Source organism: Denticeps clupeoides, chromosome 13 (assembly GCF_900700375.1).
Source record: "Denticeps clupeoides chromosome 13, fDenClu1.1, whole genome shotgun sequence".
NCBI lineage: Eukaryota > Metazoa > Chordata > Actinopteri > Clupeiformes > Denticipitidae > Denticeps > Denticeps clupeoides.
In genome coordinates this window covers 16829440-16849955 of record NC_041719.1, presented here as the reverse complement: position 1 = coordinate 16849955, position 20516 = coordinate 16829440, and the positions used below count along the sequence as shown (strand labels likewise).

The following is a 20516-nucleotide window of genomic DNA, read 5'->3' as shown; positions in this document are numbered from 1 at the left end:
AATCGCTTTCAATTACAAGTCGTTTTCCTTGTAACAGGTGGTGATAACCAGTCCAGATAGCAGTTCACCAGCATGAGTCTGACACAAATATGTGATCTTCTCATGTTTGTGTTGAATATCTTTTGGATAAATGTATTGGGATCATGTTATAAAGAAATTAATGTTTCGATAGAAACAACATAACCTACGTGCAGTTCAAGTATGTTTTGAAGAAAGCAACATACACACACAATGTAATGTGACGAAGACACGATCTTAATAATTTGTCCCTTTTGAACCAGTTATCTGTTACTTCTCAAGGCGCAGACTCCCTAAGATATCTGAAGGGATGCTGTGGTTTAAAGTACATTGATGTTAGTAACTAATGTAGCATTGAGGATTGGGATTGTCAATGTCAGAATCTGACTGCTTCTGGCGATAGAGGTGGCTCTGAACGTGATACCTGACTGTCAACAATATTTCACATCTAAGTCAGACTCTCCACAACCAGCAATTGGAGCTGCGTTAATTTCATAATTAACTCATAATTTAAATTCACTTGCATTGAATTTCAAAGTTTCCGTGGTGGCTGCTTGCATATTTTTTCCTCTGCCATGTTGTTACCTTTGTAATGGATACTCGCCTTGTTAATGCTCGAGTGTTTTATGAATTGGCTGATGAGCCCAGATATAGATAATTCTGGAAATTTTGTGTTTGGAAATTGTTATTGTAATTTTTTTGTTCTATTTAACCTTTTCCATTATTTTTACCCCCCCCTGGAATGTGCAGAGGAAACTGTGACCAACCTATCTGCACTTATCTTATTGTTGCACGGCATTTAAAAATATTAGAACTGGCATGTGATCGTCATGTGTCCACACTGACCTTGTAACAACTGCAGTCGTACTGATTATTGAATCCCCTCTTTTATCACTATTACAATTTCACACCTTTTGGAAACAGAAATGGTCTGTCTTAGGCCTCTTTTTGATGTTTGCAGAGTTTCATAAAGTACAAATTACACTATTGTTCCCTGCTTTCATTATACGAGACATGACAATAAATGGACTTGGGAGGAGTTAAACATACTTTTTAATAAGATCAATATCAGAGACCATTGGATGCATCTCTGACCTGCCGGTTTCCCGTTTCACTGGAGGATTCCAGATTTTTCCAGACGCCACTGTGCAGTGAAAGGCTCAGTGGTTATTAAGTGTTGAAATGGTGAAGTAGGCTTGGTTTAGTATTCCAGGCATGCAAAAAGCCACATAGGTACTTTTCCCTAATGCTGTGTACACACTGCCACTACACTCCCAACTAAGTGTGCAAGGCGGTATCTGCATGAGGTACCTTGACAACGGCCAAGAAGCTTTGTGACGGAAAGCCATTTGAGGCAAAATATTTTTAAAAGAATAGTGGAACACAAAGTTCATGACATACTCCTTCTGCATACACAGTATTTACATGATTTTGAGAATTTCTTACCTTTTCCTCAGGTGAATCATAGACATAAAAAGCCTTACCTTGGGGGCAGGAAAGGAAGTTACATCATTATCTGACTTAAAATACTTCTCTTATGATGTTGTATCTGGTGTCCAGAGGAGGTCTGAAATGTTCTTTTTTTTTTTTTTTTTAAGTTTTAAGTTTTAAGTACAGTACAAGCCAAAAGTTTGGACACACTTTCTCATTCAATGTGTTTTCTTTATTTTCACAACCATTTCTCACTGAAGGCATCAAAACTACGAATGAACACATGTGGTGTTATGTACTTAACAAAAAAAGGTGAAATATGTGAAAACATGTTTTATATTTTATATTCTTCAAAATAGCCGCCATTTGCTCTGATTACTGCTTTGCACACTCTTGGCATTCTCTCGATGAGCTTCAAGAGGTCGTCACCTGAAATGCTTTTCCAACAGTCTTGAAGGAGTTCCCAGAGGTGTTTAGCACTTGTTGGCCTCTTTACCTTCACTCTGCGGTCCAGCTCACCCCAAACCATCTGGATTGGGTTCAGGTCCGGTGACTGTGGAGGCCAGGTCTCCACTTTTTGTTAAGTACATAAGTTCGAACCAGCAACCTTCTGATTACAGGGCCACTTCCTTAACCTATAGGCCACCACTGTTCCAGTATATGGTGTTGTGGTGGTGAAATGTGGCAAATCTAAGTCAGTTATTTTCTACTTCATGGTGCCGTTCTCTTACTTTTTTTACTCTTGGCTGACAAGTTTGAGCCTTATCAGGGCTCTTAGTTTGTAAACTCAATATTCTATAGAAATCGAACGAGAATTGCTGGTGTCTTCCTCTTGTAAGTCGCTTTGGATAAAAGCGTCTGCTAAATAAAGTAAAGTAAAGTACTTCCAGTCAAATGTAAGTCCAAACTGGTTTTAAACTCTCAGAATGTGTGTTATTAAAGTTATTAATACTCATTAAGTAACAATACATATTTACAGAAAAGCTGGTCTGAAAAGCACAGATTTTAGGTTTAAGAAATCGTTGCAGAGTTGTTACAAATGCACCCCAATTGTTGGCCTGCAAACATAATAAATAATGAAGCTGTAGCAGCGAGAGATTGCAGACGTCCTCTGGTAACCAAGGATACAGTCACAGCCCATGCCGCTCCATGGCGTGTTTTCACTCAGGGTGTGACATGCAGGACCAGTCAGCTGCCCTCAGTGCCACAAAGACCCCATTCAGCCAGGTGGGCATGTGTGAGCGGGTGTTGAGGGACGTGGGGGAGCGGCTCTGCCACCTGGCGTAGGTGTCGGCCGTAATTGTTGGTTATGTAATGTCGGGGGTGCTTGAAGCCCCTCGCTGTAAAGCCCTCACTGTGACGTGCGGTGCTGTGGATAAACTGAATTGTACACTCTAGTGTGTTTGTGACTCAAGACAGTCAGACATGTTGGCTGGACTAAAAATTTGATTAATCTGCTTTCATGTATGTTGCTTACTTGGCATGCATTCTGCTTAAAGATCCTTTTTTTTTTTGGGTGATTTTCCTCTGATTAGTTCCATAAAATTTCACTCCATAAAAGTATCGTTGTCACCCACGGCACTTCCCAGTGCGACATGACCGGAACTTTCATGACCATCAGTGTTTTGAGGACAATGTTCCCTGTAGCAGATGCCAGGTTGAAACAGTATGTGTAACAAAAAGAGAATTCCAACTAAAACAGAAAATTCAGATCAAGACTCAGATCGTATATACTGTATATTGCCTATGTGCATACTGGTCTAATTATGCAAAATTATCAGAATGTATTTGTTTGTCTTAAAACTCCAGATGATACCAAAGGAAAACGTCAGAAGAAGATCCTGTACAAAACCCAGCACTACCTGAACCTGTACGCTGCCGACGGCCTCCGAACACTCTGCATAGCCAAAAAGGTGCGAGCACAACACTGTTCTTCACCAGCACAGGGCAACACCTGCCACCAGCAACATTTCCGTCCACGGTTCCTGAGTCCGAGCCCCTTCACTTCATCAGCCTGTTCATTTATTCCCCGTCCGCCTGCTAATTACAGCCCCCTGCCAACACCATATGGTGTGATGAAGCCACTGGTTTTCACTTCTTTTTTTTTTCCACTAACTGTTGTAGGCATGTTAGTATTTATATTCTTCTTATAGTGTTCTAAAACTAGTGTTCTAAATAAATGTGACGTTTTATAAGCATGTACATGAATATAAAGTATTTGTGCCGCATGAGAGCCTTATTCCTTGTGTCAGCTTCTGCATTCGTGTCTCTCTCTGTGGCTATAGATCATGGAAGAGTTCTTTATTATGTGCTACTGTGATTTATCAGGTCCTCAGTAAGGAGGAGTACGCCGGGTGGCTTAGGCGCCACCTAGAGGCCGAGACCGCGATCCACAGCAGGGAGGAGCTGCTGTTCGAGTCTGCGCTGAGGCTGGAGACCAATCTTCATCTCCTAGGTGAGATTAGTAAGACCTTTTAAATGAGCCCTCTGGTCCTTTTTTATCCAGTCAGACATAAATCACTCCTGATCCTTTTCCTCTTATAGTCTGGGGGAAGGTGTAGCCGACGCTGGTGGTATCCTCACTTGTCGCACAGATCTAAACTCCGCTCTTGTTTTAGAGTGGTAGTAGTCAAAGTCCCAGGTTCAAACCCCACTTACTACCATTGTGTCCCTGAGCCAAACCCTGAGTGTCTCTAGGGGGACTGTCCCTGTCACTACTGACTGTAAATCTCCTAAATGCCATAAATGTAAATGTCCTTGTGTCTGATCATGTAATATCTGAATAGTAGTTGCACAGCACTGAGTATTTAACTTGCAGATAGCGATGCAACAATAAAATGACAAAAATATTGCAACAACAGGTCCAGGGTATGCCATTGTGATATGGTATTAAAAAATATGTTTTATGGTCCAGTGTTGACCAGGTTGGACTATTAAGACAAATGAAATAAAACTGAATGTGCATTTAATGGCTACTGCTTGGATGCTGTTGTGTACTACTGAAGAGTGGAGTACTTGCACAGTGTTGTGTGATGTGCTTATGACTATATAGCTTTGTCAACAAACCTTTTTGATGTGTTGAGGACAAGACGAGACGTAAATTCTGGTCATGTGACTATATCTATAATTGAATATATCATGTAATATTGTTAACTAAATCTTGTTTAAAAAATTAAATCTAGACTGAAATGTCTCCATTTTTCTTGACAAAAACAAGACAAAAGGTTATTTCCTCTCATTTAATCGCTTTTGTATTATCAAGGTTTCTGATTCCTGTGTCTCCTATCCGGTCGCACAGATGACATCACTTCTGCAATACACAAGTGAAATGATTGTCATTGTGAAACACTGCAGCACAGCACACGGTGACACAATGAAATGTGTCCTCTGCTTTTAACCATCACCCTTGGTTAGCAGTGGGCAGCAATGACAGGCGCCCGGGGAGCAGTGTGTGGGGATGGTACTTGGACCAGTTGCACCTCAGTGGTACCTTGGCGGGTCTGGATTCAAACTGGCAACCTTCTGATTAGCGGTTAATTCTGATTAACCGCTAGGCCACCACTTAGTTGGGAGAAAATAACGAAGCGATCTTTGGATGCGCTTGCTGAATGTGTGGTCGAAAAACATGGAACAAATCAGAGCGTCTTCCATATCTGGATGTAGAATATTCTTGAGTCTATAAAGGTAACAATAATATAACCTTGTTTTAATTATGAAATGGGTTTGACTAAAAGAAAATGTTGTTTTACTATGTACTTGTACTGTTAAATAGCATAACTAAAAAAAAGAGAGAGGCTAAAATACTATTTTCATTGATCAAGTTTTTCCCTCTTCTTCCACCAGGAGCCACAGGGATAGAGGACCGGCTGCAGGACGGCGTGCCCGAAACCATCGCCTCTCTGCGGAAGGCCGGCCTGCAGATCTGGGTGCTGACTGGAGACAAGCAGGAGACGGCAATCAACATCGCTTACGCCTGCAGACTGCTGGAGCCCGAGGAGGAACTCATCACGCTCAACGCCGAATCACAGGTTAAAACCTTTTTTTTTTTTTTTTTTTAATATATATATATATATATATATATATATATATATATATATATATATATATATATATATATATATATATATATATATATATATATATATATATATATATTAAAAAAAAAAAAAAAAAAAAAAAAAGGCCCAGGCGCCACCCTTCCCTCGCCCTCTCAGCAGTTTGGTGACCCTGCCTTCTGACGATCCACCCTTCCTTCCTACCCACATGCTAATTCTCAAACAGGCCATGCAATGTGAGCTTAGTCACCGGGGTGATGGGACATTTTGTGTATGTGTGTGTGTGTGTGTGTGTGTGTGTGTGTGTACAACTTTGTTTGTTCTTGCATGTAATTTGCCATGAGTTCATTTTGGTGTGTCATGCTGAAATCATTTGGAATGCTGAAACAGTTCACTAATAGTGCATCAGGCTTAATTAAAATATTCACGCAATGCACCAGTACTGGCTATCATATGTTAAACTTAAAAGCACTACCTTTTTAGTCGAGTGATAATTGTTGTCTTGTGCATCACGTTCCATGCATCACACCATTCTTGGTCATTTTGCATATATTGATATTGCATAAACATTATTTTGTTGAAGTGCTGCCCAGTTTTGACACCCATTGAAATATTTGGTGCAATAGTTTTGTCTGATTGCTTATGTAGCTTACACAATTTTAACATGGAAGTAGGTCTTATCAAGTGAGACTAGTTTACTGTGTCCTGTGCATCACATGGCAAGTTTTCAAACTGCTTGTATTGCTTTTGTCATCTTATATTGAACTACCTAGTAATAAGGCACATCAAGTACTACATACATGTCACACTTGTTCATAGTTCTGACCACTAGTTATGGGGATAAAGTAACTTGTGTTATCAAAATGTCCCATGCATCATGTAGAGAATAGTCCATTTATTTACACACTTATTTTGAGTGGAACGTATCTACTGGTTTCATTAGCTGCTTTATCTATCATCCAGTGTGACCTTTTACCCCTAACCTCTTCTTGTGTGACAGGATGCATGTGCCATGTTGCTGGAGGAGAGCTTGCGATACATCCAGGCCAAATTCCTCTGTAGTTCTTCTGCAGAGCAGAGCGCTACCAAAACCTTCCAGCAGCAACAGCAGCACTTCACTCCCTTCAGAATTCCTTCTCCTGCAGCCACAACCTCCTCCTCGACAGCCCCCTTCCTGGTGCATCGGCTGGGGCTGGTGATAGATGGCCGGACACTGGCCTACGCCCTGGATAAGAGTCTGGAGGACAAGTTCTTGGCCGTGGCTCGCAGCTGCCGCTCAGTGCTTTGCTGCCGTTCTACACCCCTGCAGAAGAGCATGGTGGTCAAGCTGGTGCGCAACAAGCTCAAAGTCATGACCTTGGCTATAGGTGAGCACCACTCTGTGACACTCATCTCGACAAAAAATGTAAGAAAACAAAGAGTCTCATGAAAACGTGCTTTTTATGCACTGAAAAAAATCAAATAAACTGTCAGACTTAAAATGAAGAGCACCCTCACAAGTCTAACCACGACTGTGGGTCCATCATAGGTGAGATTATTATTATTTTTTTATTTTCCCTGCAGTCATTTGGAAAGGCAAGAACAACAGTAGACCAGGTTGCGAGTCCGTTCAGAGAGGAAGACATAAAGCAGGGAGCTCAGTCAGTGTTGTGCAGGTAGCAGCAGATGTGTGATAAAAGCCTTTTTATACCAGCCATTAAACTTCCAGCTCCTGACAAGTTTCACTTGTAACTTTCTGTTTATTGAATTATTTATCTGCTGCCCTTCAGATCCGGACAGTTCCTGCTGTCTGTTCGTGTTGTGTTTTGACCGCTGACTCTCTCAGTGTTGCGGTTCCATTTGTTAATCTGTCTCAGCATCATTGTCTGTCTTATTTTACTTAATACTTTTAGCTTTCCCTTGTGTGACAATATTTTCTGACCATTTGTATTGTTGCGAATCATCCTGTTGGAATTTTCCTTCTGCTGTAATGGAACATTGCCATCCCCAATAGATGGGTGCCATTGTATGTCATTTACATTTACATTTATAGCATTTATCAGACGCCCTTATCCAGAGCGACTTACAATTAGTAGTTACAGGGACAGTCCCCCCCTGGAGCAATTAGGGTTAAGTGTCTTGCTCAGGGACACAATGGTAGTAAGTGGGATTTGAACCTGGGTCTTCTGGTTCATAGGCAAGTGTGTTACCCACTAGGCTACCACCACCCTAATGTATGTCTTTTAAGGACCTAAATAGCACCCACCTATGTATAATAAATGAACCATAATCCATACCCTAGGTACCAAAGACAATTTTTTTTTTTATTCACAAGCAATTTTTTTATACACAATTTTCTTCAACAAAATGTCATGTTTGTTAGGATAATGGTCGTACATCCAAAAACCACCCACCATCTATCTCCATCTCATGGCCTTGTGTGCTGCTGCGGTCTCACACACTTGGGCTGTATGAGCCCCATCCCGCCCGCCAGTCTTCAAGCACGTGCAGTTCTCCATTTAATCACCCAGATGGCTTCCTTCAGAGCAGAGATTCATCTGAACCAGCTGACAGAGTGCACGGTTACCTCAGGTCACTGCCGAACGTCTGAACATTTTAAAAACGTTCCGGCTGCGCGCCACTTCAACTGCCTTCTCATGTTCTTTTATAGATTTATTTTCTTTAGACAAAGCCACACCTGAGGAGCCCGAGTGGTACAGAAGCAACAGAGAAATCGATGTCTGTCATGGCATGAATCATCTCAGCCTCGGGTGTCAGCTGGTCATCTATATTAATATGGCTTTATCCTGCATCTTTCTTATTTATTTATTTAAACATTGCTTATTGGTAACAGCGATTAGAAACAAATTATTTTATATCGGTGCCCTAATACTGTATCTGAAGTCTCTTTCCAAAATTCAGCCTTGGTGCAGAATTACAGCCACTTTGAGCCAGTCCCACAATAAGTTTTCCCGGGATGCACCGGAGGAGATGTGGAGGAGAGGGGCAGGATGAGGAGAGCAGCCTATCGAAGTTGAGCACCATCAACACTATTCACCAACCACAATGTTTGGCCCAGACAGGAAGTGTTGTCGTGCATTTTTTCTGGAATTTTTTTTTTTATTAATCCACTGGTTCTTCAGAGTGAACTAAAGAAAATACATTTGTGCTCATTTGTACATCCACTCACCAAGATTTGAAAGCCATTACGGTCTGTGGAGTTACATATTTTACAATTCCAGATCCAGCCATCTCAGCTGTCACCTTCTGAACGGCCAAAGCACTCTTTACCATTTCTAGCCACTGCAGGACCACGGACAGGCCGGGGGAACTCAAATTAATGTTAAATAATCTCACAAAGTGGGGTCCTTTAAAGAAGTTGACATTACAGTTCCATTTAATTTATGCTTCAACAATCACAGGAACCATCCTTTCTGTAGCAAAGCGGGGTTCAGTGTCTTGCTCTGGGGTAACAGTGGTGTTGAGGTTTCAACACTTCAACGTAGTGTTTTAATACCAAACCTTTGTTTTTGCCTTCAAACCGTGATTTGTTGTCTCGAGTTACCATGCAGGTCCTTACCAGATTGTTTGAAGTTGAGAAATGCTGCCCGTGTGTACCCATCCTGGAGTAGAAACCCTCCCACTAGTGCCAGGGTGTGCTCACTCGTACATCAACACCTTTATCTCCTCCCTTACTGCAGAGCACGGTGCCTGACCTCTGCCTCCACGCCTCAGCCAGCGCAGAGACAAACAAAACTCTGCGGACTGCGCCTCCCGCCCTGAGGCGCTCATTATTTACTGTCTGTTCAGAGCGTCCGGTCAGCTTTATTTATCTCCTCCGGGCAGCGCATTTTAATCTCCGGAGGAGCGGGTCTATTCTTTTCACCATCCACTGCACGCTGTTGTGTAGTGTGTTTATTAAATTATACCGTGGCCGATGTCTTTGAGTAGAGGGTGGTATTGGTGGTATACTGAGTGAGCACATGCCGTAACTCCCTAATTCCTGCAATGCTTAATCCAAGATTTCTGCTATGTTTCCGTTCCAATTTTTTTTTTTTTTCCCCATCTGTCCTTAGTCCAGACACATCGTACTTCATAACACGTACCACGTCGTGCAAGCTTATAGTTTTCTGCAATGTATAAGAGTTATTTCAAAATTGTTGAGTGTCCATTAGACATATTTTCTAATTTCTCATTTTTTGTCAACCAGTTCACCTTTGCCCACTCTCTGCTCAGTGAATCTAAGGAACAACATAACGTGGAATGTCGGCAAAAACCGGCCTTTTGTCCTTGGAGCTGCTCTCTTTGTCATTTGAGAGCATGGCCGTGAACCCACACACAATCCAAGACATTCCACCTTCTTAGGCTCATAATCCAAATAAGAGGTTAAAAAAAAAATATATATATATATATATATATACACACACACACACACACACACACACACACACACAAACTGTACCGGCCAGTTTGTAAAGAAATCTCACGTCCTCGGTGTTCCTGTTCTTTTTTTTTTTCATGAAATCAGCAGAACTGGTAATAATACCGATGCACGTGGTGATTTTGCTTTCTCAAGGCTGCGGTTCCAAACAAAGCGCGGCTCCCTTTTACGCCCCGTGTATGAGTCCGACAGTGGCTGAGTTTTCTTTCATCAGCTGCTGGCCGTGCTGCTGCCGCAGCACAAGAGTAATGGCCGTGGGACTGCAGTGTGACACTTTACATACTGTCCTTTTCCTGTGCCTGTACGCGTTTAATTCTCCGCTCTGACCGCACCATTAATTTCTTTATTTTCTCCACTTGAGGCTGCTGCTTCGCCATTAAAGCAGCAGGACTGAAAATGGAGGTAAAGTGATTTTTTTCTTTTCCTTTCTTTCCTCCCTCCACTCTCCCATCTACCGCTTCATCATTCCCAGGTGATGGGGCGAATGATGTCAGCATGATCCAGGTTGCAGATGTGGGCGTGGGCATCTCAGGACAGGAAGGCATGCAGGTAATCAAGATCTTCCGAATGCCAGCGTGAGTCTTACTAATGAAGCACCAGGAGGTGAGGCCGGGCGTAATGGGCGTGATGTAGACTCCGCCCACAGAGTTCAGATCTGAATCGTAGCATATGCTACACCTGAACTGACTGGGCCGCCCAGCCTCGCACTCAGACACTGCCGAACCGTTTTGGTCGGGGCGCATTCCTCTTAACCCGCGGGCGGGGCGTCCCCCAGGCGAGCCACAGCGGAGTAATTAGCGTTGATGTAAGTCAGGTGTGCGGCCCCGCCCTTCTGGTTAACAGTCCACCCACACCGTGTCTCGCCACCTCTTCTCGACGCTGGGAGAATTGCTCAGGGCCCGCTGCCCGTCAGTCATCATGCTGCTAATTAAATCCAAGAGAGTGGAGTCGCGTGAACTACGCCCAACTGTCACAGAGCCTCGTAACATTTTACCGAGTGCCCCCTGAAAGCCATTTTGGTGTGTATCCAAGGTGAAAAGCGTCTGTGTAATAAAATTTATTATTTATTTAGTTGTTTTTTTGCTCCCTTTTAGGCAGTGATGGCCAGCGACTTCGCCCTGCCGCGTTTCCGTTACCTGCAGAAGCTGCTCCTGGTCCACGGCCACTGGTGCTACTCCCGCCTGGCAAACATGATTCTGTACTTCTTCTACAAAAACGCTGTGAGTTGTTGCCTTAATTAAAGCTGCTAGTTGCGTCGGCTCCTCAACCCAGTTCCCGACTGCGCCATCGCGTTATGACGTTTACGTCCCAACCCACATGACTTACAACCTGCCACGCTCCTGAGTCTAATTAAGCTGAGGTTGGAGCGAAAATGTTCTGCCAAGTTCTCCTCCCGGACCGGGGTTGAGAAATGCTGCCCTGAATAAAATTCTTTCCCTCTTCAAAATTTGATGCAACATGATTTACGAACTGTTTGCGGTGATAAGAGCACATGTGCTCTCGATTGTCCTCATTTTCTGCTGTGTGCGCAGTTTATAACACGACCACATCAATACTTTTGGTCCCCATTTATTTCTGCATTATCAACGTTCATCTCTCTATACATGTCGACACGAATGTCAGGATGATTTACAGAGTAAATGGAGTAAAGTTTTACTGGGACTCCTCCTCCTCCTACACTGTATGTGCCACCTTTTCCAGGATCAGCGTTTTCTTTTTGAGGGTAAACCATCTGGATGTTTTTAAGTGCAGATATGTATAGTGGCACCCTGTTTCATGAATGGCTACTGAATGCAGTGTCAGGTGTTTCTGTAGAGCGCAGCAGTTGTTCTGCATAGTTCAAGCTTTTTGTGCTTTTTCAGGCATCAGCTCTTTCTGAATGGGAAAGCTTTAGAACTTGTTCTTGATGTGCAATTTAATTAATGAAGACGTATGTACCTGTGTGGTCTTCAGAGTCCCTTGGGGTTTGTTTAATGAAGATTCATCACTTCAACTGCATCAGCTGAGCCACAGTCATTCACTTATATCTCATTTCTCTTTTTCCCTCTCCATTTCCAAACTCTCCCTCAAGATGTTTGTTGCTCTCATCTTCTGGTATCAGTTCTACTGTGGCTTCTCAGGGTCGCCCATGATCGATCAGTGGTATCTCATCTTCTTCAACCTGATGTTCTCCGCCTTCCCCCAGCTCATCACTGGCACACTGGACAAAGACGTGTCAGCTGAGACCCTCCAGGAACTACCTCAGCTCTACATGAGCGGACAGAACTCAGAGGTGTGTTTGTGTTTTTAGAGAGAAAAAAAAAAAAAAAGTGATTGTCATTGTAACAGCACACGGTGACACAATGAAATGTGACCTCTGCATTTGACCCGCCGCCTTGGTGAGCGCAGCTATGAAAGGCGCCCGGGAGCAGAGTGTTGGGACGATGCTTTGCTGAGTTGCATCTTGGTGTTTCGGGCTTTGAACAGTCAACCCATGTGTGTGTACAGTCATGGTCAAAAGTCCACCCTCCTCTTCTCAATTGGATTACGGTCCGGGGAGTTTTCCACACATGAATGGTCTCAGGATGCTTTACTGTTGGCACGATACAGGACTGATGGTGGCGCTCACCTGTTCTCCGGACATTTCTCCAGATGCCCCAAGCAGTCGGAAAGGGGTCTCATCAGGGAAAATGGCTTTATACCAGTCGTCAGCAGGTTGTTTTGTGGCAAGGCTGAAATTTCTTTTATGATTTAAGTTCAGATTCGTGGCAAAGAGGGACTCTTCATAACATTCTGTAGTATATGCAAATTGCCATAATAAAAATAAGTAAGTTTAAGTGAAGTGATTGTCACAAATGGAAGCAGCAAACTTTGTGAAAACCAGTATTTGTGTCATTCTCAAAAGTTTTTGGCCACAACTAAATGCAAATTATATATGGTATATTTTCTGGCGTGTTAAGCTGTAGTTTCCAGCGATGGCTTGGTCTGCACAGTACCTCCTTTTACAGAGGTCCACAGAGGCTCCTCCTTCTGGCCGCTGAGGGAGACGTAGGCAGGCTGTCTTGGTGGTGCACGTAACACACTCACCCTGTTTTTGCAGGAATATAAGCCATACATGTTCTGGATGAACATGATTGACGCCTTCTACCAAAGCCTCATCTGTTTCTTCATTCCATACTTTGTGAGTTTGGTGATTTTTTTTTTGTTTCCATATTCATTTTTTATTTTCGTCCATTATCTCTCAGACCATGTTCATGTTTTTCAGACTGTAACTGGTGTAGATGGATTTGATAAAATACCACATTTTTAGGTGTGGCCTTTTTATGACATTTTTTTCTCAGGCCTATGCTGACTCGGATGTGGATTTATTCACCTGGGGGACGCCCATCACAACGCTGGCTCTCTTTACCATCCTGCTCCACCTGGGCATTGAGACCAAGACCTGGGTGAGAGAACACACACTGCATAATTTTTGGGGTCCAACTGCAGGACCTTAAAGGTTCCCTATAATGAAAATTTCACTTTGTGATGTTATTTAACATTATTACAAGTTCCACATAGCCTGTCTAGCAGTGGCTAGAAATGCTGATAGGTGTAAAGCGTGCTTTGGCCGTTCTGCTCAGACAGCGGCTGCTCAGACAGCGGCAGCTCAGACGGTCTGATCTGGAATTTGTCCCATTATGTCATCATAAGGGGAAATGTTACCCCCCTTTCTCATGCTTTTTCTGGCCAGAGAATTTCCCACCCCTCCCCTAAAACATTATATCTACCAACTGTCATGGCACAATCAGCACAATTTTTTTTTTAGTTCAGTCATACAAGACTCTGAAGAAACAGTGAGTTAATTCAATTTTTTTCTGGGAAAACGACATGACTTCCTCTTTGCCCCAAACATTGTGATTGGTGTTGATGACGTCATTTCCGTGAATTCTCACTCACTTCTATGGGTCGCTCTCGTCCTCATCCCACCTCTCTCTTACCTCCCTCATTAGCAATTATTGTTACAGACACCGAAACGGTGTGTCCGATATAAAAGCAAAAAAAAAACTTTTTGTTCTGTTATGAATTGTAATTAATCAGTCACGTCTGCTTCTCTTTCACATGGAAAATGGTCAAATGACATCTGATTTTTTGAGACTGGGGACAGCACTGTAGCAACAGGACACAGGACCTGAAAACAGTACCACTTGGTTTTCTGTCCATGAAGTTGCAGTGTTGGGGCTGTAGAATTTCACTGTACACTTATGTACTTAAAATCCGCTTTTAACAAATTTACAATCTTAATCATAATTATAAAAAAGCAATAAATTGTTAATGTAATCAGTGAAGTGATTGTAAAACAACGACACGCATCCTCTGCATTTAACCTTTACCCTTAGTGAGCAGTTGGCAGCCATGGCAGGTGCCCGGGGAGCAGTGTGTTGGGAAGGTACCTTGATCAGTAACACCTCAGTGGCACCTTGGCCAGGGCTCTAGACTAACTTTTTGCACTGGTTGCACTGCTGCGCCTAACTTTTTTTTTTTTCTTAGGTGTACCAGCACAAAAGTTAAGTGCACAAAGTTTTTCACGCCATAACATTTAACAACATAGTTTTACAGGTTCACTTTGACCATGAAAAAATGAAATAAAAAATGTATAAATGACTTGTAACACATGCAGAGCACATTGGTACAGTCATGTTGGCTGGCATCCACTGCCATAATAATGTCTGGTTCAGGCTTTTAAAAAGCTGTACTTGTCCGACTCAGTACAGGAATATCTGGGCCACAGCCACCCTTCACAATCTCTGATTGGTTTAGAATACGACATGTTGTTTAGGTAGTGATGCTAATAGTGTTGATATTTGCTGTGTTTTTACTACAGATGCAGTGGTTATGGTTTTATTCTAAAATCATATTGAGTTTATTAACAATGTATCTCAACACCACACTGTATGTTGAGGGTTGAGTATTATTTTGGTTACCTTTATATATAACAATCTATGGATCCAGCATTGATATCATTTCAAAATTTGCTTTTATGTTATTATGCCAATTATGCACTATGACGACTAGTTGGCTGAACACTGCATTTCTCTCAATTATAGTGTCGTGGGGATTATGACAGGGAAGCAGGAGGCAGCAGAAGAGCTGCACAATCACTCCATCATTGCTGGCCCACGTTTCAAGGTGGCAGCACTGCTGTGGTGTCACATTTTGCTATTTGAATCTGGCAGAATATTAGAGGGAAAACTGTTTTCTTGTGCTCCTGACTGTGTGTGTGTCAAGTATGTGTTCATGTTGCTCCTTCACTGCAACACCTTCAGTCACAGGTCTTTTGCAATTTATAACCCTGGATTTGATTACAGCTTTTTCCATTACGGCAGCGCTGTAAATTTTTCCCCTGACAAGTTTTGTGCATGAAAAACGTCCTTAACCCAGCCTGCCTTCCCCAACATCATGACTTCTCCATAGCGCCTCGCAGCAAATGGCTGATATTAACATTGAAGTTCTCACTGGCAGACGGGTGTGATTTTTCTTCCTCTCACTCATCCATTCACGCTCACCACTTCATCACAGCTTGTTGACCCATGGCCAGATTGTTAAAATGCTTAAGAGCAGCAGATGGATGTGACTCAGTGGCATGAGTCACACATGTTTAGCACAATCTACATACTTGACTGCTATTTCTTTCCCTTGGGCAGCCTCCGATCATCTGCTGTTTACATTAAAATTCATAATGATGAACCAAAGCGCCTTCATTTAGCGATTTAACTGATTTTATGTAATTGAACATTTAGTACCAACCTCATATGTTCATTGAAGGACTGATGTCCACCTACCTGACCCTCAGAATGATGATGCATACAGAATCAATTTGTTGTAGAGGAAACTATAGTACCACTATCCAACTGGAACCAGTAATGTGTGGAGGTGTCACTGTATGGGTCTGTGATGGCATAATTCACAGACCATGTCACCAGCAGGTACCTGCAGTGGTCACAGATGCTCCATTTGAAGAAGCCATTCTGTCAGAGCCATTGTGATGGGTAGAGGTGTGACTGGTCTCAAGATTTTTGATGCATCAATTTTTCTACTTTTTAATCCCGGTGCCAGAAAATCACCACGCAACGTCATAATTATAATATAATTGATTATGTTCTGCACCACGTCGATGCAGATTCATTCACGTCTTATAAGATACATTTCAACACCCCTAGTGATGGGCGTAAGGTTCTTCTGTTGGTGACCACATCCTCTTTCAGCAGAATAATGCGCCTGTTACACAAATTAAATGGTTCAAGAATGTTTTAAGGAGTGTATTAAGATTTTTAAGGTGTGGCTTGACCTCCAAATTCTCAAAATATATCTGTCCAGTCGAGCATCTGTGAACACAAGTCACTTCCTTGCAACGTGTAGAACATGGTGATGGCTTGGTGCCATGAGAATATTAGTGGAATCTATACCTCAATGGGTAGTTATAATCTTAGAACTGATTAATGTTTGTGTCCTGGAAGAACTTTAGGTCACCTTTTTTGCAGAGCATTTGCTAGAATTGCATTAAACCACTTGATACTGTGCAATCCCCCCTTTGCATAGAATGACATCATGGTGATCAGTATTGGAAGGTGTTGAGCTCCTCTGTGTGCGTTGTTGTTTTTTTTAATAGATTTTCTTCCCCCAAGCAGACATGGATGAACTGGGCCTCCATCGCGTTCAGCGTCATCCTCTTTTTTGCCGTGGCCCTGGGATACAACGCCTCCTGTCCCACATGCTACTCGCCTTCTAATCCCTACTGGACCATGCAGAGGCTTCTGGGAGATCCGCTCTTCTACCTGCTTTGCCTCGTCACTCCACTGGCTGCTGTTTTACCCAGGTACCCTACTCATCTTGTGCTCTCAGCTCCAGGATCTTCAGAGCCATGGGGGTGTGTGGGAGGAGAGGAGCGTCTGGTCGAGGGACGTTGTGTTTACGTTCTCTGCCTGTTCGCTGTGTTCCAGATACTTCTACAGGGCGTGCCAGGGCTCTCTGTTCCCCAGCCCCGTCCAAGTCGGAAGGCAACTGGACAAACTCCCCCCAGACACCCGCAGGAACCTCCTGAGTTTGAACAGAATGAAGGTGGGGTCACTGAGCTCGCTGTTTGGACCCAGACCTTCACTTTTCCCATTTTCTGGATCCTTCCCAAGAGGCTGTGGGCTGAGATCTCCACAGACCATCTCCACTTCCACTTCCTCCTCCTCGTCCTGCAACAAAAAGCAGGAGAGACCTGGCGGCACCAAAAACTCAAAGGGTCAAGAGACACGGAGCAGCTGCCAGAGCTCCAAACAAGCAGGAAACCACATCCCAGCCTCTGGCCTGAGAACAGAGAGTGAGGGTCAGCCACACAGGCAGGGGTCACCCCGCCCCCTGCCTGGCCTGCTGGACCCTACAGAGGAGTCTTTATGCAGACCGCCTTACAGGGCAGGGGCGTGCCCGGAACCTTCCGCGCTCCAACAGTCTGGCTTCTGTCAACTCGGCAACTGGACGACATCCACCCCGCTGCTGCCTCCGTCAGAGTACCTTCCGCTCACAGCGCCCCCCAGCGGCGATGCACAGAATTTCCCGCCCGCTGCCAGCCCCGCCTGTACGCTCCTACCATTCGAGGGCGGGGACACGTGTCACCTTTCCTCAGACTGTATGGCGGAGCACGGCCATGTGACAACTTTACTATGATGCTACAAATGTTTTATGCCGATTTCATTTTGCACATTAGTTCTATCAAAGTTTTATTCTGTTTTTCAGGAGAGTTGTTTTATAAAAACGGTACTATACGCGGCTGAGGTGCAACGGAAACTGTTTCTGAGAGCACACAGCTGATGCAACTGTGTTTTTACTCTGGATTCATTTTTACTTCCATGTCAGAACTGGAGCAGGCATGTGTCTCCCATCAGACCTGAAGCATTCCATTTGTCTGTATTTAGATACTTTATTATGGTTCTGCATTTTCTTATGGGCTCTATGAAATAGCATCAGTAGCCGTTTGTTTTTCCTCACCAGTGACCAAAGTGGCCTTGTTGCCGAGAGCGTTCCTACCACGGCCTTCATTTCTTAATCCAGGTTGGAGCAAACTGGCTTGTGTTACACAGACTGTCTTCATATGAAGCCCAAGCTGAATTTGAGAAATTGTGTTGAGCTAACAGGGCGCTAACTGCATCCCGTAAAACTTGAAATGTATGCAACACAAGGCGTCATCACTGCTGAGCAGCGGTGAGCCTTCGGATTTTTATAGAAATGTGTGAATATGAGTGGCCTGTATCAGTCTACGATAGCATTTACCATGACTTCAATATGCTGCTTATTCTACTCAAATAATATATGTATAAAAGCATTTAAAAATGTCCATGTACACTATAGTATAGAGACAGATGTTTTGAGCTATAAATATATATATTTTTTTTTTTCTTCCCTCGTATATATTCATTCCTTCTTGACATTACATATTGGTATTTTGGAAATGCAACCTGCTACAGGGTTGTTTATGCACTACAAGATGGATCCCTTAGATGCTGGACTGACAGGAAATGCATTCCCTTAGGCAGCCTCCGATCATCTGCTGTAAGGCGACAGGCTCCCCATGCTAATCGACCCAGAATATTCCATCGCCCCCCTTTCCACCATCAAATCATTTTATGGCCCATCTGCAGTCGGATTTTACTGAAAACATCATAAAGTCTGCTCCGTGTTCATATCTTGCCCTCAGGTGAAGTAAACCTGCCAGCGAAGTGCGGGGCTGGGCGGGCCTGCTGTGGACCATTCCATTTGAAACGCTGGCCCTACAATAGCTAGTAGTAATAGAACCGAGGCGTTTATGGATCATATTTTTCACCCTAAGTATCGGTCATAACCAAATCAAAGCATCTTATGAGATGTTGGACTGGAAACCTTGAGCGGAATTGTGCTGAGACGGCAGGGGCATTGAATCTGGATTGATGAAGCAGAGAGAATAGTGGATTTGTTTCATATGAGGGTTGGTGCGCCGTGATTCCATTTTATATCAGGAAGCACCTTTTTGGCTCGACTCTTCCCTTTCCTGCAAGAATTTGCACCGTTAATGATCACAATGCTCCCGTTTCCCTATAAAGGCCTGTATTCCTCTGTATGTCTCTCTGAATGAACATTCAGGGGTTTTCATTTTATTGCCAAAGGCTTTTTTTTTTTTTTTTCTATGACCATTATCACGCTTTCTGTTTCTCTTAATAGCTCGATCAGGTTTGTTGTTGCTTGTACATTTCCCCCTGAACATAAAAATATCGAAGGTTTGTGTTTTTTGAGGGTGAGGCCGAGTTCTAGAGGTTTGGGGTCCTGTGCTCACTTTGGCGCTTTCCGTTTGCATGCGTGCACTCGGCCGCTGAATAGGGACCCTTGTTGCCCCCATGTTGGACCAACTTGGGCCTTACTTCAAACCCCCCAGAGCACTATAAAAATGCTGAGCATGCGTGGTTAACGCGCGGCTCTCCACGCTGGGTTTTCACTGTTGCTAAGAGGCGTACTGTACAAGTACAAGTGCGCTTTCTGTTGAATAAGTTTTATTTTTTGTGCTATGTGCCTTAACACTGGATGCAAAAAGTCTTTCAAATGTAAATGTTGTTCTTGTGTTATTCTGAGGAGCAGATAAATGCAATAAATAAATGCGAAATATTTTAAACTTTTTTTTTTTTTTTTAAGAGACATTTTCATAATTTCATATTTATTTGTTGTTGTTTTTTTGGGTCCTGGTCTCTGATGTCCTAGTATCCAGATTTGTGCTTCAGCCAGAGCTGAATCCACTTTTGTCCATAGTCCTTGAACAGAAACACCATGTCATGTTTTACTGGTCCTGCTCACTGTAAAGAGTTTTTTTTTTTTTTTTTTTTTTGGTTTGTTCGTCTTGTTTGGTCTTGATTGCACCCATTTTGAGCTGCTTCATGTCACCTTGGTTCCATGAGAAATGTTTTCACTATTTTTTTATGTTTGCGTTCATCTCAAGATGAAGTCTTGTGTTTTTATCACATAACTGAAATAAAGGACCAAATTCTTTACTTTGTATGAACCTCTGGCATCTGGCGTACAGTGACTGCAATTCTGTCACATCCCAGAAAAGGGTGTGTGTGCGTGAACAGAACAGAAATATATCAGACAAATGTGAGGAGAACATAAAAAAAATGTACCAAGAACAATAAAGGAAGATCTGCCTTTTGTTTCCATGGTTGGGCTCAGACACGGGACACGCTCTCAAATGTCCACTGTCCACTGATCATTTAAATCCTTTATACAACCTTCAGTCTCTTAAACGAACCGACAACATCCACAGCCAATTTTACTCCATCCTTTACTCCGTCCTTTCAAATCTGCTCACCTTTTGGACACAGGTTGCTGTAAACCGGGATCTCCTTGTCCTTTGAACTACAAATATTTAAAGGTCCTCAAATAGAAGCATCTGATGAGAACCCAGCAGCAATTTTTTTTTCTTTTTCTTTTTTCCTCATTCCTGATTTTCCCTTCCCAGCATATGAAGACATTTCTGTCTTCAGCCTGCAGTTGGTCTCTGCGGCGGGAAGGTTATTAATGAACTTCCATCCAGGCACGTCGGGGAGAGTCAGGGCCGCGGACGGCTC

General features: G+C 43.1%; 1 protein-coding gene across 6 annotated transcripts in view; it reads left to right on the top strand.

The window, feature by feature from the left end:
• The window catches only part of atp10a (ATPase phospholipid transporting 10A), a 40019-nt gene extending 20452 nt beyond the window's left edge, over positions 1–19567 (top strand). For 3 of the 6 annotated variants that reach the window (XM_029001152.1, XM_029001155.1, XM_029001154.1), the window contains exons 11-21: positions 3259–3362; positions 3778–3904; positions 5293–5477; positions 6505–6871; positions 10397–10473; positions 11019–11144; positions 11996–12196; positions 13004–13084; positions 13245–13349; positions 16572–16759; positions 16884–19567. In XM_029001152.1, the coding sequence (XP_028856985.1) occupies positions 3259–3362; positions 3778–3904; positions 5293–5477; positions 6505–6871; positions 10397–10473; positions 11019–11144; positions 11996–12196; positions 13004–13084; positions 13245–13349; positions 16572–16759; positions 16884–17595 (2273 nt within the window). In that variant the 3' untranslated portion in view covers positions 17596–19567. Of the gene's footprint in view, positions 1–3258; positions 3363–3777; positions 3905–5292; positions 5478–6504; positions 6872–7866; positions 8076–8154; positions 9314–10396; positions 10474–11018; positions 11145–11995; positions 12197–13003; positions 13085–13244; positions 13350–16552; positions 16760–16883 lie in introns of those variants that run through there. The other 3 variants (XR_003751711.1, XM_029001153.1, XR_003751712.1) reach the window with 3 other exon arrangements.
• The last annotated feature ends 949 nt before the right edge of the window (positions 19568–20516 follow it).